The sequence below is a fragment of the Falco peregrinus genome, chromosome 8, assembly GCF_023634155.1.
Source record: "Falco peregrinus isolate bFalPer1 chromosome 8, bFalPer1.pri, whole genome shotgun sequence".
NCBI classification, from domain to species: Eukaryota; Metazoa; Chordata; class Aves; order Falconiformes; family Falconidae; genus Falco; species Falco peregrinus.
In genome coordinates, this window is record NC_073728.1 from 30,885,669 (window position 1) to 30,909,292 (window position 23,624).

General features: G+C 48.5%; 1 protein-coding gene across 4 annotated transcripts in view; it reads right to left on the reverse strand.

The window, feature by feature from the left end:
* Window positions 1-632: 632 nt before the first annotated feature.
* Window positions 633-23,624, reverse strand: part of LOC101921303 (uncharacterized) — a 46,679-nt gene continuing 23,687 nt past the window's right edge. Inside the window, exons 2-8 of one of the 4 annotated variants that reach the window (XM_055813030.1) lie at window positions 16,460-16,578; window positions 13,065-14,789; window positions 7,108-7,282; window positions 6,125-6,329; window positions 5,063-5,685; window positions 3,205-3,350; window positions 633-2,362 (exon numbers count right to left, since the gene is read on the reverse strand). In XM_055813030.1, the coding sequence (XP_055669005.1) occupies window positions 1,567-2,362; window positions 3,205-3,350; window positions 5,063-5,685; window positions 6,125-6,329; window positions 7,108-7,282; window positions 13,065-14,620 (3,501 nt within the window). In that variant the 5' untranslated portion in view covers window positions 14,621-14,789; window positions 16,460-16,578 and the 3' untranslated portion in view covers window positions 633-1,566. Of the gene's footprint in view, window positions 2,363-3,204; window positions 3,351-5,062; window positions 5,686-6,124; window positions 6,330-7,107; window positions 7,283-9,647; window positions 9,890-13,064; window positions 14,790-16,459; window positions 16,579-23,624 lie in introns of those variants that run through there. The other 3 variants (XM_055813031.1, XM_055813033.1, XM_055813032.1) reach the window with 3 other exon arrangements.

Sequence of the window (23,624 nt, forward strand, 5' to 3'; positions counted from 1 at the left end):
TGTGTGAATCCTCCCGTAAAATAAATGTCTGTAACAGAAATACTTTGTTGGTAGTGAATAATACTGATTGTCTTTACCCTGGGGGGCTGAAAGAACATTTACAGGCTGTCCTCCAAGATCCACCGACTAAAATTCAGGCTCCTTTAATTTAGCCTCTAGGGCTGTGATCTGCCCTTTGCTGTGTAAGTCACAGCGTGACATTTTGCTGATCTTGTAATCGCAAGGCAGTGGGCAGTGGTAATGTCAGGCTGAAAAGGTTAAACCCTGTTTGCCTTTTCACCATTGTTCAGCTTCGAGTCATTTCCACGCTGAGGAACTGAGAGAGGCTGCACCTTCTGGGGGAGCACTCCATGGCCTCAGTTGTGGCTCTTGCATCTGGTGTGCCAGGGCCTGACCTGCCCAGGCAGGACTGTGGCCAGAGCATAAGATTTTGTGCCAGTCTGTTGTTGTCTAGTGAGAATTAGGGCAGCAGGCTTGTACCGTTCTCCCAGTCCCACTGGGAGTAACCTCTGAATTCTGTTCAGGGGATCCAAAGAATAGATATAGGCACACTGTTCACCTGAATGCCACCCACACTACATTAAATACCTACTCCAGAATACAAATATTTTAAAAAATACCCACCTAAAATCATTGAAACATAATTATTAAAACCTTTTATGTTACTCTACAATACAATGTAAATTGTTTCTTTCAATTAAATTTTGAAATACACTAGATTACATCATTTAAATAATCGCAAACTTTTAAGTTCACTATTAGTGGTAGCAGAGCTATATTTACATACACTTCCGAGATATTTCAGATGCAGCGTTATGTTCCAGTCCCTAAGTCAGTTAAATAACAGACTTTCAGTGGGAGTATACTGCTCTTCCACAGGTTCTACACGTATTTGGGGTGTATGTGTCAGAGAACAAGAACTCCTTTTATTCTTGTTTGCCTTTTTTTTTTTTTTTTTTTTTTTTTTTGCTGTGTGCATGCAGCTGAATCTGAGCAAATTGATACCTACTTGATTTGGATTAAAGATGAAAGGCCATTCTTTTTAAACACATATTTTGACTGAAAATACAGAGGTGGATAATGAAATACAGTCCTCAGGAGCAGCAGTGGAAAAAGTTTTCTCCAACTTTCATCCTCTGTTGCATAATACTGCACCTAATTTTGACCCTGGCTTTACCTAATGCTGACGAAATATAGTCAGTGGTGGAAACCTCTCTCATGTTGTCAAGACTGGCTTTCAACACGATCCATGCAATGACAAGCATCATACATCATTCTCCTGCAGTGCAATATTAACAAATTAAAATCAGTATTTTCCTCCAGAGATCTGCTCCTTGAGGGAAGTCCATCTCTGTATGTACATCAGCCACAACCAGGTTGTGAGTGCTGAGGCTGGAGACCAGAATTAGGCTGTGACTCTTGCTGCCAGTGCTGTTAAGAGTCTTCGTGGGCCAGGCTCCTCCCTGTGTTGTCCATGGAGAGCAAGTTCAAGCCACCAAGGCTCTCGATGGTCCTTGCATGTGGCACTGGTCAAGCCAAGCCTCTCTGCGCGTGGCTGTGCAGGACTCAGGGCCTGGTGTGAGGCGTGCTGATCATGATGTTGGGCAGTGCGTTCCGCCGCTTCTTCCAGGAGCCCAGCTCCCTCGAGTACCGCCTGATCTGCCTGAACCAGTGGTGAGTCCGTGCCCGGTCGCTGTCCCGGAACACAAACGCCTCCCGCCTGATCTCAATGAGTTCAAAAGTGTCATCGCAGTCGGGATCGGTGGAGACAATGCAATTACTCAGCCTCAAGGGCTCCCTGAGCAAATGGAACTTCCCGTTATTTTTGTCTCTGATGAGTACCAGCACAGCGTCCTTCACAGGCCCTGGCTCGGCTGACTCCAGGCTGGACTCAGACACCCGCTTCATGTTCACCAGGAGGAGGACCTGCATGTTCTGGAACTTCAGAGTCTTGCTGCCTTTTTTCACCCACTGGCCATCAGGGGGCTGGGCCAGCTGCAGAGAGCCCTCCATCACAAATCGCGTTTCCTCCCGCAGCCAACCGACAGTTTTGAGGGCAGTTTCTCTCATCTCGATGTTGATGACCTCCCTCTTCTTCTTGCTGTCCTGCCGAAAGGATCGGAGGGTCCACGTGTTCCCCTCCTGCTTCGTTTTCATGTTGATGTGCTCCAGGTGGGATTCAATGCGGCTCTTGGCCTCCCGCAGGCTGCCATGGTCTGGGTGGTACTCGGTGGTGGCCTTGATGATCCTGCTGAGCAGCAGTGGGTACTTGGTGACTCTTTGCAAAGGGGCCATCAGGAAGGACCTCAAGTTCATCCGCCGCAGTGCTGTGTTGTCATTCTGGGAGACGTTGAGGAATATTCTGCAGGGATTTAAGAAGAGAGAACGAAATGGTGGCTGTTCTGCCAGCAGATGCTGCAATCCTAAATGCAAATGAACAGCGTTGTGCTGTCAGCTGCTGGGCACTGCAGCCCCCCCTCTGGTTTTAACAGCCTTGCGAATTCTGTCTCCTCAAAAGCTAACATTTCTGCAGCTGTGCTCAGCTGCAGAACAGCGACGAGGTGCCTGTGACACTAGCACGTAACATCCTAGCAGTCTTCTATTAACTCGTAAAACAAGAAGGGTGTCATCTTTCTCTGGTCTACACTGATATAGGCCTGAGGCAGATCCATCAGCTTCTATCAGATTACATTAATTTGTAGCTCCTTTCATCATTAGATGACAAAGCACTCTAAACAAGAATTTGGTACTGTCATCATTTTAAGCTGTCCCAGTGGAAAGAGAAGTGACTTGCCTGACATTGTCCAACAGGCCAAGGCTAGGAATGGGAAAAAAATTCAAGTCACACATGCTTCACACAATGGCTCTCCTCAGTGGAAATCCAAATCGTGCTCTGGCATGGGGATGAGAGCTGTTCTCAGCTGAGCGTTATTTGCTGACAGTTCAGCGCAGTGGTCAGCGGGCAAACTGCTACCGCAAACCACAACGCACAGCTGGGGACCCACTGGCCGCCTCAGTGGAGATATCAAGGACTGAATATCCTTTGGAGAATAAGTTACTCTCCTCACTCCAAGAGAGCGCAGCTCATCAATGAAGAACATTAGCATGAAAACCTTGGTCTAGTTGAGCTGACAAAGGTTTCCCTTCAGCCTGGTGCCCTCTTGTCCCCAAAGCCTGGAAGAATACACCCAGCCCTTTTCTCACCTGAGCAACTCTTTCTCCTTCTCCAGCGCGTTGAGCATATTCACGGAGGAGGACTGCTGAAGACAGTAGGTCTGAAAGGCTGGCAGCATGTTGACAAACTCTAGAAATATTTCGCCGATGCACACGGTCATCAGGTCATCATCACCCTGCAAACATGCAATACAGCCCCTGCGGGGTTAGCTCAGGAGAGGCACGAGCACGGAGCCTGCATTCAGTCCTGTCAGCATGAACCTACTGCACGACCTGGTGGACACCAGAACAAAGGTGTAACAGAGCTCACTCTTCCTGGTGGAAGAGTGCCAGGCAGCGCCTATAGGTCTGGGGGAAAGCAGTGTGTGGCGAGGGGAAAGAAAGCTGACCTAAATGCTTGTCTTCTGCACATAAAAAGCCACCTTCTCTGCTGCTGTGGGCTCAGCCAGCTCAACAGAGCAGGGGCTCAAAGGCCAGCGGCCAGAGTGAGCCTGCTAGTCAGGAGGGTGTGCTGGTGCCCGTCTTGCCACAGGTCTGCCATAAGGCTAATGCAGCAGCACATAAATTAACAGAGAGTGTTTAGAAGCAAATGCGCAGGGGAGGCACATAACTCAGGTAACAGACATGGCACTTAACAACTTCTGCAGTTATTCCCAGCAACTGTCCTGGCTGGGAAGCAGTCTCCTTCAGTTGTGCTCTTACTGGCTACTTTGATGCCTAAATGAAAAATAAATTTCCTGGTAAATTGTTCCCTGATTTCTGGATGTATAATAAGGGAACAGTAAGAATCTGGTGCCACATAATGCTCTCAGCTTTGTCAAGGTGTATGCTGACACACTCTGCAATCACTACTCACTTCGGCAGCAAGAGCAGTTATCTGGCTGCTGGCAGCTTTTTGGTGCAGTACTGAGCTCTGAATGCAAAGGCGACGTGGAGGAGGAGGCAGAAAAACCCATGGCTGTTTGTAGAAGCCATTGTTTTAATAAATTATTCACAGAAGACATTACATTACAGTGCACATCTGTCTTCCCTGTGCCAGGTGCATCAGAGTGGTTGTCAAAGTTGCCAGATTTTGAGATGTGCCACTCAGTGTGACATGCAGGGTTTCGGAGAGGGAGAGGAGGGATGTGTTTCCTAAAGAACAAAACATCCTGGTGAAACCGATACAGCAAGTGGGTTTTGGTTTGTTGAATAAAGGAGGATGTGAAGCTGTTTATATGTCCTTTGCAGTGACTGCTGCTTTGAAGTCTTATTTCTATTTCTCTGCCCTCTGACCACCGCGCTGGTGGTGCAAAAAAAGTTCCTGCTTCAAGGCAGGGTGCATCAGTAGAAGCAACTGGTCCACAGAGCTGTAAGGACCAGCTGTCACCAGAGCAGGGAGCAGCCTGTGCTGCCTGGCCCCGCAGCCAGCATAGAGGCAAGCTGCAATGAACTGCAACCCAAGGCAAACACACCCGAGCCAGCCTGAAGCGAGTCAGCTCAGGGTTGCAAGAGCGTGGCCTGTGAGCCAGACCAAGCTGAGCTCTGTGCCCCCACGGTCGCACTCTTATCAGTGTCCAAGCTAACTTAAAGCTTAACTTTTTAGGCTTAAAGCTAACTCTGGTAATGGGACAGTTAGGTCCTGTTAATGGGATAAATGAGCTAGACGGCTGATGGCCTGCTAACATCAGTGGCATCACCACAGCAGAAAGTGAGGCCAGCAGCTGTGAACTGGCACAGGCCTACTGAAATCACTGCTTTACAATAGCTGAGGGAGCAAGGGACTAGGCAAATGACCAGAACCCAGGAGTCCCACCTCCTGATCCTCTGCTCCACCTGTGCTGCCTCACTAATACAAAACCTATCCTGTCTGTCCAGTCTGACCCTTTTAGAGCATACAGCATCATACCTGGTCAAAGGCCTGATCAATCTCTTCCTGCAGTATCTCCAGGAAGTTCTCATTGAGGTCGATGAGCTCCTGGATGTTGCTGAAGATGCCCAGGAGCTGCTCCTGGCTCAGCAGCCCAGCTGCCTGCATGGGAATGTAGAACTCCTCTTTGATGATGCGCAGGTCCTCTCCGTAGCTGGCCTCTGTGTTGACAAACTCCAGCACAGACTCCTTGCGCTCTGTCCTGCGCTTGCGGCACTTCTCACAGAGGTCAGCCCGCCTTTGATTGCAGTTTTGCACATCTGTCTCCACCGGGAGGTCCCTTTCTCCACAGTCAGTGCAGGGACGGTGGGCTTCCCAGGCCTGCAGGGAGCTCAGTGTTTCAGATGCCCTGTTCCTCCACTTTCTGGCTGGCATCTGACCAATGCCACTATCTGCTCTCTCCACATCCGCTGACTTGGTCCGGGTGCCCTCGCTGGGATCCAGGTCGTCCCGGACATCGTTGACACCAACAATCCCACTGTCCGTGCTCAGGCTGCTGACATTGCTCCAATGATGTCTGGAGCGGAGGGAGCCACATGGGGTGCGGCGGGTCTCATCAAAGCTGCCACCATGGCCAAGATTGGCTTTTGCTACCACTGGACCTGAGAAGAGACACAAATCACCACAGGAACTGCCAGCTGCACAGAGCTCACCTGAGGAGCTCAAGCTGGCACAGTCACGAGTGGTAGGAACCCTGGGGAACAGGCTAGATCTGGTGAAAGCAGCGCTGTTAGCTGTTCCCGCTCCTGTTCTGCTGCCAAGACTGGTGAGAGTCAGAAGTAAATGGCTCCCAGGTGAAGCCCAGGACCTGTCATCCCTGCACCACTCACACCTGTGAGCTTATCTGGGTGCACTCTTCCCCTGCTGTTTGTCAGGCAAGGACAGAGACGCAGCAGAGTAGACCCTGATTTCTTGCATGCCTGGGTTAAACCCAGAATGCTTCCCTCCCCCAGGTCAGTAGAGTTATTTCATATTACACCAGCTTAGCCAGGCTCAGCATCTGGCCCATCACCCCCCTCTGAGTGTGCAGAATGTAGGTACCATAGTCTCGCTCCTGCCGGCGCTTCTGTGCATGCTGCCGTGCTGCAGCCGCAATCTTCAGCTCCAGCTGCTTCCTCTTCACGGAGTCTGTCGGCATAGGGTCACTGAAGTGCGGCCGCAGCCGGCACTCCCGCTGGGCCTTGGCACCATCCGTGCTCTCATGGACGATGTCAGAGCTGGATCGGCGGCAGCTGGGACTGGGCGTCTGCAAGAAAGGCAAGAGGGTTTGGAGCAAGGCAGTGGTCAAAGCAGCACCTGGTTTGCAGCCACTTGGACTTTAGTTGCCAAATGAAAGAAAAGGAAACTCATCAGAAGTGGGATCATAAATGCAGCTCTGCTACGGGCTCCGTGATCGTTACAAAATCTGTCCCCCCAAGTCCCTCTGTCTTGCTTAGTCCCAACAGCAAGGCCCCTCTCCCTTTGCTGTTGTGTAACTCTGAGTACAGTGGCTCCATGGTGGCTGTCAAATGTCCATGAAGAAGTCATATAACCACGAAGAACAGCACAGCAGCCCTGGCAACCAGCCTGCAGGGGGGTGCTGAGCCTGTTCTCCAGGGATCTCAGCTAGTTTGTTCCGTGAACATTTCAGTGCTGTAGGGTCAGGAACTCCAGCCTCTATGCCTTACCTACATTAGCGGTTTGACCAAGAGGGGACTTAGGAGGGAATCTGCCTGATCTCCCAGGCAGCGCAGCAATGAGGGGCTGGTGACACACTGAAAGGCATGAAGGGGTTATTGCTGAACTCCCTGCAAGAGATGCAGCGGCAGATAGGCAGGGGCACAAAACTGACTCCTGTTTCATTAACTGCAACAAAAAAGGCACTAGAAATGCTTCTAGGTTTTAATTGCTTATAGGAGTTGGTGTGATTTCAGATCCCAGGCTCCCAGCCTGCCCAGTTCCTACAATGAAGGGACCCTTTAGAGTTTCTGAGAAAAAAATCCTAAATACATGCTCGAGTTGAGAGGGGAATTCCTCTCCCTTACATTCCCTGCAGGTGGAGTGTCGCTGGATGTCTCACTGCTTGGCTTGTCCTCCCAGGTCTCTGTTGCCACGGACATTGCTGTGGGCTGCTGGTTGTCCTCCGGAGGTGGGGGATCAGCTTCCCTCAGATCACACTGTCCCTTGGAGGGGGATTTGGCAGCAGTCTCAGCATTGCAGCTGCAAGGAAAGAAGCAGACTCTGATGAACATCACATATGCAGTTTACCTGCTGTTCCTGACACAGCTAAGACTGAGCAGCAAGCCCAGGTTCAAACAATCAGTCACAACAGTCCAGTGAAAGTGCAGACGGGAATCTAGCCTGGTCAGCATGGATGGTTGTTCGTGTGTTTCAGGGACTCTAAACACAGCTCAACCATAGCAGTCCAAATTGGGTAATTGCACTCATGCCAGCATCTGGGATATCAAGTCTTGAGTGTTCACAGGGTATTTTCGTGTCCATAAAAGATGAGGTTCTCCCATATGGACCAGAAAAACCTCTTTCTAAGTAGGCCATACCCATATTTGCTGCTATTTAAAGAGATGTTGTCAACACAGAAACCATATTGCTCATCTGGAAGAAAATCACCTGCTAAAAACCATAATACTTTGAAGAGATTAGAGGATTAGAGGAGCTTTCCCTCTGTTTTTCATCTCATATGATCCCAAGCCAGCTGAAACCACTGGAAAGATTCCTTCTGCTTTCAGTGAACTCAGGATCAGCCCTTTTGGTGCACTTAAGCATCCTGAAAAGATTGGCAGCCCGTTGTTCTCACTTGGCAATTCTGGGATGCTCTTACTCATAGCTGTGTGGTGCTAACAAGGGCTTGGCCTGGCTAATAAAGGCAGTCTGTCCCAACCCCATGTTCACCTCTCTGTAGACAACATCATCGCTCCAGACAGACAGAGCCTGGTGCAAACCCACTGACTTGACAGAGTAGCTGACAGGCTGTGGTTTGTGATAGTACTTGTGATACCTTTCTTTAACAGACTCTCTAAGACACCTTATTTCCATGCATAACGAAGCCTCCTTGGAAGAATATTAATTTTTTCATTTTGGGTTTACTTAATTTTTATGAGCATGGAGTCCTTTTAAAAAGAAAGGTTGTGAGGACTGCATATGGATGCCTGTACATACAGGAAGCCGGTGTCTGGAATATATTTTCAGGTTCGCATATATTTTATGCTTAACAAAAGTCTCCTATGACTTCTTAAAAGCTTCACTTGTGAACTTCTGCTGGTAGGTCATACTGCTGATGTGCAATTCCAACACTGTCAGCTACAAGCAAACACATGAGACAGATGGGCATCTTCCTTACAGTGAATGGTATTTGGCTCTGATAATAAACCACCAGCCAATACTGAAATTGCCAAAGAAGGAACAAACCCCGCAGAACACAAACTGGCTCTGTTGTCAGGCCAGAGAAGTTGGTTTGCAACTTTCCAGCTGATGCTTTCTCATTTTCCTCCATTTATGTTTCCAGGTCCCAGCTAAGAGTACCAGAGGATTTACCAACTTAGAAATGAGTTTAGCTGCAGCTGTGCAGCAATGGCACAGTGCTGCTACTTTTACACTGTAGTACTACTACAGGCTTCTACTTTTTGCTGCGCTAACTACTTGCCACGTGGATTTGGAAGTATTACTTCACCCCTCCAGGCTTCTTCTCCCTAGCCTCTAGAAAGGGGATACCAAACTCAGTGCTGTCACAAAGCAGTCTGTAGTATGGACTGCATTACCCCTTACAGGGTCACAGCAAGAGCGGCACAAGCACACAGCAAGGCTGCGGTCCCACCATGGTACTGTCCTGACCTGGTCCAGCTTAGCAGGTTCCTGTCTCTTTCTTCCCTCCCGTTGCCAGCCACACTTAGGGTACCACTCCTTCAGCTGGTCCACTGTAAACTGTCTGTGTGGCCATGATATAAAATCAGTCTTAAAACAATTTGGGTTTAAAAAAAAAAATATCTTGTATTCCCAGCCAGACCATTTCACCGAGTTAGGTAAATTGTGAACAGTTCACCTGGGCACACCTGTGGGAGGGAAAGCTGAGGTTAAGGAGCAAGAAAGTTCTTGAAGAGGATCTGCCCCCGCTGGAAAACCACCATTTTGAAAAGCTGTTCCTGCTCAAACAGCTTCTGGTTGAAACATGCAGAAAAAAGGGACCATGGTGAGGCACAGAAGGGCAACTGGATGCGTCCAAGGTCAGCATCAGAGCTCAGAACTGGAATATTACACCAACCCCTACCATACAGACCATACTCGCAGAGAGCAACAGAGCTTTCACTTGGCTTTTTCACAGTGCTTCAAGATCATCCCCTTAAACATCAAAAGTACTCCACAGTATTACTGCTCCTCTAAGTGAAGCTCACAGCAGCTCTCTGGTGATAGGGTCTGCAGAACAGATGCCACTGCTTATTGTGGTTTCCATAACCCAACAGGGATATTTTTTAAAAATCTCCAGATGTGACCTACAGTGGGAATAAGAGCTACTACTACCTAGACAGCTGAAATAAGGAAGTGTGACTGGAGGCTGAGAAATTCAACCCACCTCATGGCTGGTCAGGTAGCAGTAAGAAAGGCAATGATGCAGAGCCCACACTGTCTGAAAGGAGATTTCTTCATCCCTGGTTTCACTGCTCTGCTTCTAGTTGTGATTAGATCCCTGCCACATGATGAACTGGCCATGCAGTGTTGGGGCAAGTGCTGCTCCACGAAGTAGTCCCTTTGCACTGCACCACCGGTGTGACCAGAGGGATGTAGGCAAAACAGGGAGGATACAAGCAGTTTTGTAGAACCACCTCTTAGGGCTGCTCCTTTATCCTTTGCCCCTGGCTCGGAAGGAAGAAGGGACACTGCCAAGAAAACAGGATATTGTCCGTTCCTCCAGTCCTCTCCCCCTGGCAGAGATGTGAGCTGCCAACAGGTCCACATCAACACCTGCTCCAGCAGGCCCCTGCCCTCACACATTGCTGCAGGAGGGGGGACCCTGGCATCTTTCCTTCTGTGGGATCAAATCATTTACTGGGATAGGTTAACGCAGGGAGTTAGTGTCAGTTTTCACTGTTCTCGCCAAGAGAGATGATGCGCTTGGGCCAGCACAAGGAGGACAGGTTCTGAGTGTTCTTTTAAACCTCTGGGCCATCGTGTCTCATGGAAGCAGAGGCACTGGGTGTGTGGCACACAACTGCAAAAGCACCTGCTTTCACGGTCTCTATGGGCCTCTTCATGGTTGTATCACCGTCCAGGCCAGCAGTTCTCAGCCCTTTCCACATGTTCCTGACTTTTGCTGACTAATGGAAACATTTTTGTCCATTTTTCCTTCCTTCCCTGTTGTCACCTGCCTTCTAGACTTGGTATCCTCTGCTATGGGAAGCTGTTATTGTACCCACCACCCTGGTGTCATCCCAAATACAAATCATCACTCATTGCAGGAAGCCTTCTTTCTTAGCCATGTCCTTTGCTTCCTTGTGCAGATTTCTGTTGTCACCTCATCCCCAATTTCATAGACAGGAACACCAGGTCCTTGCATGTCCTTATCCTGAGCAATTCTCTGATTAAACAATTTCAGAAAGTGGACTATATATTGAAATGCCTCCAGGATTTCCACCCAGATCTCAACACCCCTTCACAGCCAGGACTACAACCTAAGTTAAAGGTATCCAGTGACCTATGCGAAGGCTAAAGCCACCACAATTAAGAAGCTGAAAATCAAATCTTCACTGATTAAATATTAAACCATTTGACTGAGTCATAGTAACTATGAATTACTAGGGAGACAATTAACGTACCAGAGAAAACTGCTTTGTAAAACTCTAACACACAGAACCACTAGGAGAAGACAATTTCAGCTATCTTATTCTGTGATGCTCCATCACAACATCTCTATCAAAGGCTTGTTGAGCTCACTGTCTGTGAAAGTGGGGGCAAATCCCCAGCCTTCAGCTCATTTCATTTCAGCCTTTTAGAAAAATTGTGCCTGGATGTCAGCAACCATAACTTAGGACCCAAAACATCCACACAAAAAGTCTCCCACTTCTGCAATGACAATCATCTTGAGTTATAAATGAATATTCAGGCACATTACAGTCTCAGGTGAAAATGATGGAAAACTGAGACATTTCCAGACAAAGGAAACCGGAATTTCCCACTAACCAGTACTTTGGCACTGCCAACAGATCTGTTTTCCTCCCGCTATCCTGAAGAAATTACAATCTTTAACATTAATTTTTATTACTATGGAAAATAAACAGGCCAAAGTGGTTCCTTCACATGAAACAAACCTCTCCAATACTGGAACCACTGTCATTCTTATTGTTGGATCAATTATCATTTTGGTGTTGATAAAATCACCTCGTATATTTTAACAAACCCAACCAGGGAGACTGAACACATTCACAGAAACAAGAACCACTGCAGATATTAAAAGCACAGAAACCACACTGAAACCATAAAGGCCCTAGGCAGAAAGTGTTTGGAGGCTGGGTGAACAGTGGGAAGAAAGATCGTATGCAGTACCCATGTCCTCTAGACTTTGCTATGCATGCACCTTAGGCTCCAGAAACTAGTCAAACCTCTGATCTGCATGCAGACAGCTGTTCTATGCTCTTACTCATGGCTTATGCTACTCTGTGTATTTCATTTCACATCGATGATAAAAACAGCCTGCTCAATGAAAATGGTTCCATACCGTAACTTTCTCATCTGTGTCTTGATTGGGTTTTCATATTCTAGAACAAAAGCACAAAGGCTGGACTGGACAGCTGAAGGATGCATTTAGGGCTCCTGACACCACCTACTTCCCTTTGGATTACACAGTTGCAGAAGTATTTCTGCTTGTCACTCTGGCTCCGTCTACACGGGGAGCTTCAGCTCCACACAAGTTCTTCCAGACAACTCTTCATTCCTGTGCAGAAGTCACCATCATCTCCTCTAAAACCTGAGTTCAGTCTCAGAGTGCTAGCATTTCAAAAATACCAAACCAGTGTATAAGGTGTGGCATCTCACACACCACATCTGTGGATGTCACAAACAGCCAGGAATTAAGTCAAATAGAATTCTTGGCAAAGCCAGGCCTGAAAGCCAAGCATATGGAAACAAACCATTCCACCAACATTTACGCGTCCTCTTCCCACCAGCCTTATCTAGTGATAAGACAGTGATAACTGCCCCAAATTCCTAGCTTCCAGAACTTTGCTGATTCCTGTTGGGCCACCTGCCTGCATAGAAAGGGAATCCATTTCTTTGGCAGGAGGGAGGTAACAGGACTGCTGTGTCCAAAACCAGGATAGAAAAGGCAGTTCTTGTGACCATCTTACCCAGAGAAGGGGAAAACACTGACTGGAGAAAAAGGTGGTAAGCTTTACTCAAGTATTTTCTCTTAATGCTTACGCTGATTTGGCAAAGGACAGTATTTGCAAGTACTTTCACTTGCTGCCTGTGCTGGTCTCCAGAGGGTGGTTAAAGACTGGTAGCAGCCACCTTCCTCTTCTCTGTTTGCCAGCTCACTACATACAGGCAGCACCCAAAAGCACTTGTTGCCACATGTCACTCCTGCAGTGCTGGGACAGACTCTGCATCTTTTTTCGAAGGAATCATTAGTACTTTGTATCTCTCAGCTGTCCTCTACTTTTGACAGATATTAAAAAAAATATTCAATCATTTATTATGGAAATAAAATGTGTGGAAAATTAGGTGTCAGTACTACTAATGGCTGCTGTCCTAACAGGATTAAGGTGTACAAAAAGGCAAAATCTAGAAGAAAATGCTTTTTGATGTTTAATCCCACATAAAGATGGAGTTTAAGCTTAACAGTTTCAAGACACGTCCACGTGGCTATCAGAGACCCTAAGATGAAAGGCTCTGCCAACAGCGTATTTATGCTACAGAAGTTAAATGTACATATCAGGAGAGAGACCAGACTGTTAACAAGGGAACTGCTTTCAGGTGACCCCACAGAGCATGTTACCTTTTCTTAATAAGTTCCAAGGCTGAACCTATGAATTCATCCTTCATTTTTTGTAGCTTAGCTCCATAGCTGGATAAGTCTGTGGCTTCTAACAGCAGCGATGAACAGCAAGAGGACTGGGCTTCAGAAGCCAGCGACTGCCCTGCAAGGTGGAGGACATCATTCAATTGTCTTGTATCTCCTTTCTGCTGCTCATCACTGAAGATCTCCTGCCCAGCTCTGTGTATTGCTCCTGCCTGTAAAGGTGACCGTGGAATAGGGCTAGAGCAAATGGGGACCGGTGATCTATCTGGGCTGGAGATTTGGAAGGTTCTGTCCTTCACCTCAGGGCTGCTCATCCTGAAACCATCCCATGTGGCTGGATAATGGGAAAAGCCAGCAGAGGTGTGGTTTTCATGGAACACATCATCGTCATCCTCTGCTGTGACAGTGGCTTCACTCACAGCTTTGGTCCCCAGAGCTTCTGGACAGACGTTCTTATTGTTCTCCTCCTCCAGAGTCTGGTTTGCAGGCAGACCCTTAGTCACACTGCTACTGGCAGATGAATTTTCCTCCTTATTTCTCATTTGCTTGAATTCCTCAAAGGTGGGTATGTAGAGCCTCCCTTTGCAGCGGCCTTTCTTGCTCTGTCCCAATGTGGCTTTGACATCTGCTTCCCCGCTATATTGTTCTAGGGTTTCTGCTGTTCTGGATTTGGCCATCTCATGGCTCTCCCCAACATGCTGAAGGGGCAAACTGGGGGAGCTATTCTGCCTTCGGAGCTGAAGCCTCCTCTGAGCCTCCTGCTTGATGTCTCCTGGACTGATGATCCTGTGTGCAAAACACAGCCTCTGCCTCCCTGTGAGGCTGTGCCTGAGAGCAGTGTGTTCCACCAAAACCGTGCAGGAGTTGACAGCACAACCATTCTTGCACTGCCGGCACATCTGGCATTCAAAAAACTCCTGGGCCATCAGGTCAGGCAGGGCCACCTGTGGACGCACTGGCTTACTGGGCTCTGCCACCTTACTGCTGTGCAGCCTCAGCTTCTCCTTCAGCTCTTTTTTGGCATCCCCATGTAGGGTTCTTTCCTCTGCAGAAGGGAAGAGCCACTGAGGCACTTTGGCAAAGGGAGGGAGGACCACATTCTGTGCCGATGGAGATGTCTGTTTAGCAAGGAGGGAAAGGTTTCTCAGAGAGTCTGATGTGCTCTGTACTGGGGCCGCATCCACACAGCCTTCCGTCCACTGACTGGTATCTCTATAGCGGAAGATGATTTCGTTATCCAGGCTCCGGCAGTGAGAATACAGCCCAGACTCAGCAACTGTTGCCCAGTGAAGGTTCTCCACGCTCCGATACATCCGATTTTCCACAGGACTGGCCAAAGGTGCCTTGCCTGTGTGGCAGTAGGCTAGAGTGTGGAAGTCCCCAGAAAAAATGTGAGTGTCTAGGTTCTTTAGTGGATGCATGCTGCTAACCGAAAAATCCTTTAAGGCATGTTGTGCATAGAGCTGATTATTTTGGCAGCTCAAGATCACCCGGCAGTGTTCCTGTCTCTCATCAACACTGATGTATGTCATAGCAAATGCGCATGGAGGCTCTAAGACATTGGCGTCTAGGGGGAGAGGAGGGAGCTGGGGTGTCGCTTAGGTGCCAGTCAATGTCCACAAACCACAGACAGCAAAGTATGCTGCTGGGTACTCACTTAAGAGAGCTCTCACATGGGTTGAGTCGCCATGCGTAGAAGACCTGTGAATGGAAGGAAAGATGAGTTACTGAAGCAGCCTGGTGATGACTTGCAGGGTGCAACAGCAGGTCTGCTTCCAGGGAATGCAGAAGCCAAACACCAACAGCTTGGGTAGAAACAGCAGCATAACTAGGAGATGAGCCGTGGGGCTTGGGGCAGGGAGTCTTTTCCATCTCTAGCCAAGCCAACAGTGGCCTTGCACCACACACCTGAATTTGGAGAAGTTTATCCTATCTACCCTCAGCAACTCCCTCACAGTTCCTCACAGTAACACTGCTCAGCTCTAGGGATGAACGCTCGGAAGCACTTGCTGCAGGCCCAGCTTACTCACACAGCAGCACTAAGGATATGGGAGGTTTACAAGAGACACCGAGGTTCTTTCCCTCAAATGGGGTGCAGACAAGAGTTTGCGGGTTAAGGAGGAGGCTGGGGGTGGGAAAGGATGACATGACACTGTGGTCTCCCGGAAGGCTCAAGTAGCAAGGAGGAAGAAGAAGGGTGGCTGGTGGTGGTTTTGTCCCTGGTAGTCACACTGCAGCCCCTTGATGCTCTGATTTAACTTCACAGGGAAGATACATACGCTTTAGTGACTGGTAGCCAAGCATTCCCAAGGCCTTTCCAGCGCAGAGACAAAGGTACCTCACAGACTTCCACAGTGCACCCTCCTGACCCCTTAGCCACAGGCCCGAATGATCACCCCCCATGAAGCTCAGCGGAGGCCCAAAAAGAGCAGCTGTGGTTTCCAAGGCTGTTCCTATGATCTGTGTTCAGCACTAAGGCACAGGGAATCTAAGTGACTAAATCACATGTTCAGAGCAATGCAGAGAACTAAATCCCAAAACTTCAGTTTGGGCCAGCAGGATGAAGATTAAGTGTCTAAGTCATCCTCGGAAGTGGAAGGAGCCTCCTTACATTGAATGGAGCGACTCCAAATTTCTCTTAAGGATTTAGGCCTCATGGATTTGCCAGCAGTCACACAAGACATCAGTGTCTGCTACAGTCCTGTCCACTCCCTCCCTTAGCAACCAGAGGCAAAGGGAATGAGTGAGTGCCATATGTAAAGGAGAATAAGATTGGGCAGGGGATATGGGCTTAGCCTGGGATTCAAAAGGGCAACACAGAGCTGGCATGGTGGAGCATCAGTCTCTAATAATAAGCCAGGCAAGAACCAAGCAGGCTGAACATCCAGCAAGAGGTCTTGGTAGAGCAAGACAGGACCATGTAAGTTACAGCCCAGACTGTTTGCTTTGTAGTGCAGCTGGGTTCTCCACATGCTGCCAACTATTCAGGCAGCACAGCCACCTCGACCAGGTGAACGAAGAAGCCTGTTACTCCCTGAAGGCTAAGACACCTCGGGCATCTGAGCGTGTGAGGCACCAACAGACATCTTCCGTCTAAGGAGAAGTCTGAGGCAGTGTACTGCCTGGAAGCCAATCTTGGTAACTCACTGGTAGCTTGATTCACCCCTTCCTTAGAGTGGTTCAAATCTGTATACTTTCCCCACATTGAACTGTATCTCTAATCTAATCCCAGAGAGGGAAGGCAGAACTGCTCCTGTGGATCACTGCTGAATGGAGAACATTATTTCTCTTCTTCATAATTGCTAAAAATAAAAATTAAAACTAGCTCTCAAAGCGTGGATGTTCCCCAAGATGTCGCAGGCACTTCTCACCCAGTCTTCTCATGGTGGGGCTGGAGTTCCCCCTTCTTCACGGCTCTGGAGGAGCCCACAGGTGACAGCAGAGAAACGTGAGGATCAGGACTTTCTGTGATCATAGGTTATAACATGATCTGTCAAGAAAGAGAGAATGAGATGATGTGAGAGCCAGTTACTGAGCAGGGAATAGGGCTCCTGGTAGCACCAAAGGGCTCCTGTGAGAAAGTGCTGTTAATGAAAGATGCCACGGACTGTCAGGTTGGTCTGTGATCAGGTCACAGCCACAGGACTAAAAGCCACCATGTACTTTTCTGCACTCTGCTTTCAGACCAAGTAGGAAGAGACAACAGCCCTTGTTGTAGTGAGAGCTGAGAATAAAGCAGCCCTTGCCCAAGGCAGGGAGCTGCATATGGTAAGGCCTGAAGAGAAACCAAGACCCACGTGAGGCAGGTTCCTGGGCTACACGTTGGCTTGGCAAGCTCTGCGTGTATGCGTGTGACAGCGAGGCAGCTGGAGAAGAGAGTGCACAGGCAGGGGGACAGAAGCAGCCATGAGAAGAGCAAGGAAGCAGAGGCACAGAAACAACGGAGTGGGATCTGCCAGCGGACAGGGCAGCACTGAAAATACCACTGACTTGTGTCCTTACGGTCTCTCTTCAGACAGAAGCTCACCGCTGGGGCCTGTAGCGCTGACCCCTCGTTGGGCTGCAGGACAGCCGCAGTGACACCAGGTGTGGGTGGCCATGGCCACTCTGCTCCTGCCTGCTCAGGCGCGTGGCACAGACGCGCAGCAGGGGTTGCATCCCTCCATTACACGGGGGAATGCCTCAAACCCGCAGGCAGGAAAGGGGACCCCTGTGCCCGGCAGGAGAGCAGAGGCCCATTTCCCCAGCGGGTGTGGAAGGTGCCAGTGCCCATGAGCACTGCCAGGCTGCAGGAACCTGCTGCTGCTTTGCCAGGGCAGGATTTTCCAGAAGATGTGTGTGCGATGGCAAAAGCTGCTTTCAGGGAAGGAGCAGCTGGGGGAGCTGGCAGAGTGGGGCAGGCAGAGAGTGGGGGACACAGAGGGGAAGCCAGAGGCAGGTTTGCAGAGTGAAGGGCACAGAGAAGACAGAGAACAGCCAGAGCTGGGTGTAAGAGACGGCAGAAGACAAGTCTTTCCAGAGGAGGCTGCGCAGAGTTTGCTGACACATAGGCAGACACCAAAAATTACCAGATTAAGTGGAGGAAGAGGGGAATTTTGTTGCCAAATAATATATTTTAATCTTTGTCACTCATCAAAGCTGAGTTTTCTTTCTCTAAAAATTGGCTTTTTGCTCTAAGGAAACAATTCAGACATGGGAAGTCACTTTGATACTTTCAGGAGAGCTCAGAGCAAAGGTGCACACGGCTGTAGCTGACAGGCGGGTGTGCAAGCTGCCTGGCCGGAGCGAGAGGGAGCCACAGAAACTGGTGACCTCAGTTTTGCCTCACGCCTGCAGCTCTGGAGATCTCATAACAGCCAGCTCGGACAGAAGCACCTTTCCTCCCTGTCACTCCATCCTTGAAAGGACCATCTCTTTCCTACTGAACTCTTCTATCTTGCCTATTCCCTCCATGTCACCACCCTGAGGGCTGTGCACAGCATGGCACGTAGCTAAACTTAATTTCACTGAGCACTCAGGCCAACTGATGCCCAAGTCTTGACCTGTGAAGGGGGGGGGGGACCACCTGTGCTGAGGCAACAGCCTGCTTCCCCTGCTGCCCAGGGATGCTTGGAGCAGGAAGAAAGCAGAGGTCTCTAAAACACCAGATAATTCTGACCTGGTCTGTAACAAGGAAACACTGAGCCTTTCCCCCTCCTTCCCCTGTTCTTGCGCTCTGTTCCTCATGGCACACAGCAACAGCATCACAGTTTCAGCTCAGATGCCTACGTTTACCAGGTCTGTGAATATGCTATAATATAAAGCATGCGTCTACACACTCAGCTGTAAAGTAACATGACCACAAGCATGTTCTAAGCACTCTACCGGAGGAAAGCAGAAGATGGAGACAAAAAACCCCAATGAGTTAATATGCTTATGGCACATCCTTGCAGGCTCACTGTACATGCAGAACATTTAACTGCAGTCTTAACATGGTCATCATCAAAGAAACACTGGGAACTGCAGCAACATGAAAGAGTTTGTCCTCCCACCACTATCTACAGCAGGTGATCCCAGGTACGGGAACTAGCAAATGCCACAGAAGTGTGAGGCAATGGAGGGAAGTAAATGCTCATCTCTCACACAGTGACCCAAACCTGGGCCCTAACTCACCCTCTCCTAAAGGTACAGAGCAGTCCTAATGCACCCTGTGCTCTCTTCCAGTTAAACCAAGCAGTGACTTGCCAGTTTTTTGTTGCTCCCCAGTGTATGTGAGCACTGTGGGTTGATGCTGCACTCTCTTTGCCCACCTGGGTACTTCCAGGTCGTCCAGTCCACACTTCCCTGAAGCTAGGGCTTTATTCTAGTCCAGCAATCCTCCAGGCCAATGATGACTTATTCCAGACCAAATAGCAAAAGAAAGCTTAGTGTTGACTGCTGCTGTGAGAATGGCACATCGCTGCTCTTTGATCACTTTGTACAACATTTGCCTGTTCCCTAGCTCAGGGACTGAAAAGCTCCTGGTGGTTACGAGCCTTACATCTTAAGTGAGCATAAGACTAAAGGCATCGTGTGCTCAGCTTATTTTCTACCATATGATTCTGGTTTAATCAACTTCTCCACTACTCTGATAAGTGCCTGCTTGGACACTTGCCACTAACCTTCATTTTCCTGCAAAATCCCCCCAAAGAACTTATTTCTCAAGGATTAAAGCTTGAAGGATAAATTATCCCTTCCCATACACATAAGAATTGTTCTGCCTGGCTGACCTTCCCAGCAAAGCACCAGACAAAGTGTCAGGAGGATGAAGCAGGCAGGCACACGATAGGTTGTTCAGTGCTGGTGAAAAGAATTGTGGAGAAAAGCAGTTATGTCCAAGGACTCCAGGAACAACTGCACAAGGGACCACAGAGCCTCACAAGGCCTCAGGAAAAGAGGCCACCAAATCTAGCAGGGCTGAGTAGGTTTGCCACTGCTGCTTCGCAGCAAGATTTGCTCAACAGACTTGTCAAACAGGGAAACTCGTTCCATGAGATGGTGGAGAGCAACCTGCCATAGTCTGGCCTCTCCTGCTTTGATCAGAGAGATCAAGTGCGTCTGGTACATTTTCCACTTTCCACATTTACAATACCTCAGTCACAAGTAAATTAACTTCTGAGTCATGGCCATCACACCAAACTCCTGTTTCCAGGGGTGGGGAGTAAGCAGAGTCACCTTACTCCACCTTGAAATAAGAGATTAAAATAACCTTCAGGTCTTACTCTATTTCTCCGCATTGGGTTTTGCAAATTGCACCATGCATCACTGAACAGAGGTTTGTTTATTCTGGAGTACAGTCCCTCTTTTATTTCAGAGATCTAATGAGCTAGAGGGATGCAAATGGCACATTTCAAAAAGCTCTACAAAGGATTTTAGCAATCTATGATACTGCTGTGAGTTTTTTGCTACCTGATACTGCAAACCTTACGGACACAGCATGAACTGTCTACTGCCGTGTCATGCACATCACTTCAGCTGCTTAGCAGAACACCAGCCATCTCAAGGGAAAAAATGCCAGATACATCTATTTTTTCAAGGTAAAGGTTAACAAGAAAAAGAAAGGTGCCTTGGCTGTATTTACTTTCTTAGCTATTCACTTAGGCAGAGCTGTGCTGCAGGAACTAGCTGACACAGTAGGATGATAGGTGAGACTGCAGTTACATTTCTTGGGGTTTTTTTGTCTGTTCTAGTAGCTGAAACAGGAATAGGGCTTATATAGTGTCTGTTAATCACAGCAGGAGAGGTACAGCCACAGTAGTTACCTAAAGTTATCTAAACCAGTACAATTTCTTGGGTTTCTTTTCCTTCCTAGGGTAAACAGCCAAGTATAACTTTCCTTGAGTTCACAGTATTATCACTGCTTTCATTGTCTGTTCCATGGCACAAATCAGGATTGCTAACAAAAGGAACAACTGCCATCTTGGTTTCAAAACTAGGTAACATAGAGAAAACCATAACCTCTATAGTCTGCTCACTGTATTTATAGTCCTTGTGTTCTCAGCTCAATCATAAGCATGGATTGTGTCACCTCAGAGACAGCTTGACATTGGGAACAAAGTCTCTCTTGGACCCCCTGAAGATCCAGTGCAGTCCAGGGTCTAGGGGGTTGCTGAGAGCACAGGCAATGGCATCAAACTCCTGCTGTGCAATGAGCTGCTCGCCTTGTCACATGGTATCGTCTACTGTCCACCTTTCACAACTGTTCTCATTCTTTCTGTGCTCTTTTTTCCTGCTTCCCCAACCCAAGGTATTCAACACAAGTTTATACAACCCATCTGTAGCTGCTGCTTAACAGGTATCACTTCTGAAGCATCACCACCATTACCACCGCCCTCAGAAAAAGAACTGGTCTTGGCCATGGTAAGGGCTGGCTGATCGGAGCAGCCCAAAGGTATACACGTGCCAGCCAGATGTGCCAGAGAAGAATCTATCCACATTATCCACTGATCATCATGGGAATATCCTGATACAGCACACACAGTTCCATCAGTGAGTGTGGGAATCACCATAACTTCATGTGAACTTCCATTTTGGTCAGATTGACTTCTAAATAGTCTCAAGGCAGTGGAAAAGTTAATTGCAAAATTTGATGGAATCACTTAAGGTCTTAAGCATTCTTGGCTCCCTTTCTGTGAGTTTTTTAAGCTGTTTGGGAACTTTGCTTTCCCAATGAAAGGTTTCACCTAAGAAGCCCTACTGCTTCACGCATCTGTGCACTTGGCAGCAGCATCTTTGATGAATTTTTCTGGCTGCTCTTTAAGTTTGAGCAGCTTCTCCTTCTTGCGTCACAGCATGGTTTTCTCCGTGTGTTCCTCCTTCAGAAAGGCTGTGATGACATGATACTTCCAGCCTTACCTCTAAGGGCAGGCATTCCAGCAGTGATTTCAGGCAGCACACTTTCAAGGTGACCTGTGTTTCCTCTTGATTCCTTGCTTTGGGAAAGGGTAACCATTTCTGTTTCACCAATGCACCACAATACTGTTCCAACGGTCCTTTTGACAATGCAGCAAAGGGAATGGAGGTTGAGAGGATTAGCATTCACCTTGCAGCAAAGGAAGGCTGAGTATACTGGTTACTGCAATGTGCTCCTGGAGACACCAGTGTGATAACCCCATCATGTGTCCCAGCTGCAGCTGCTTGGCGGCATCAGCTGTGAAGGAGATGGCATCACCCGTCATCTCCGTCATCTGCCAAGCTTTCAGTGAGTCAATGCTCTGGCTGGCCACAAAGCTCACTTGGATGACTCCTCAGGAAGAAGAAATTCCTATTTGCAATGAAGTCCTCTCCTAACACAGATCACCCACAGCACCTATGAACCTGCAGGGTGCGCTGATTGATAGATCACTTTTGATCTATTGAAGATCCTGCACTTGTTTCTAACACCAGGAGCCACTCCGCTCCCCTCTTACAGTTGGAGAAAGAGCTCATGGGGGTTATAACCAAGCAGAGCTAATGCTTAGGCTTGAGTTAGCTGATGTTCAGGACCCAGGTGGGTTCCCCTGTCCTGTGTCCACACCATGAACCAAGCATTCCCATGCCTTTCAGTCACGCAGAGCTAATCTTGCCCACCACCCACCTTGGTCTTGGCATACACACACAGCAAGTACTATTCGCCTGGTGAGGAACAGACATGAGCTGAGCACAGCCCCCAGCCCTGCTCCATACCTGCCTCCGAGCTCCCTGGCTCACACACGTGCAGCTGTTCTCAGAGGCAAACCTGAGCCAGGAAAACCTATCCAGCCGCCTGTGAGACCTGGGAAGTACAAAGCCACATGTGAGCCCCCTTTACACAGCCTGGCACCTCCGCTCCTCCAAATTCCTACTCTGCATGCATATAACGTCAGCGCTAACCACAGAAAATGGCTGCGATATGGCTACAACTGAATTTATTACCATTTCTCAGGGCAGGGGTGGGGAGCAGAAAAGTCCAAGGCTGTGACCTGAAGCTCAGCCCCAGCAAAGGGTCCAACATCAATTATAACTTCCCAGGGCCAGCTCCAGACCGACCTCCTCTGGTTTACACCTGACAAAGGTCCTCTCCCAGCCCAACCCCACCAGTGCTCAGTCAATTGCTGGACATGCCTTCGTGAGCCAGCCCAGTACCGCCAGGCTAGACACCTGCCTCCAGCAGTGACCAGCGGCAGGTAATTTTGGAAAGAGCAGACACAGAGCATGGCTGTAGCAGGTAGCTGATGAGCTGGGGAACTACATCTCAGATCAACCAGTCTTGATCCTCTGCATGTGTTTTATGAAGGCAGAGGGGACAGCACAAAAAACGCAATGGACACATTGGGTTGGGTGAACACGACAACTGAGAGGGAGAAGTAAGCCAGGAGTAGGAATGAGCTGGGCGCTCCCTTCCCCTTGCAGCACGTGATGAGGATCAACAAAGCCTTCACCTAAGCACTCAGCTAACTGTTTTCTTCTTGTGTGCACTGAAGACTGGCTTTTCAACTCACAATTTGCACTCACTCTCTGGCAAGAAAGAGGTAAAAGGCCAAGTCACACTACGTATGTGTGGGGGGGAATCAGTCTCTTTTTATTTAACATCATAATTTAACCCACGTTTAATTGCATGATGTGCAGGACCTGAGTCATGATGCTGGATTTTTTCAAGGTGGAAATACTCCTGGCTCAACTAGCAATACGTGACCAACAGGGAACACGGAAACACTGCTTTTCCCATGTCCTCTTATATTGCTTCCACCAGACCCAGGAAGACAACAGAAAACCAGTCCTATATAGTTGGACATACCAGGGTTGCTGAAAGGATTCCCAATTCCTTGTTGTAAGATTGCCCCGAGAGTCTCAGTTCAGTCCTTAAAATGCATAGGGCAGAGGAATGAAATCACACATGGAAGATGTATTTTGCAGCACAGCCATAAACCTCAAACTTTGAGTGCACTAGTGGCTTACTGCACCGGTCCTTCCAACAAGGCAGTATGAATGCTGACTCTCATCTCACTAGTGAGAAAGAAAAAATCCCCCAACATAACTCCATCGATCTCAGTTCATTAA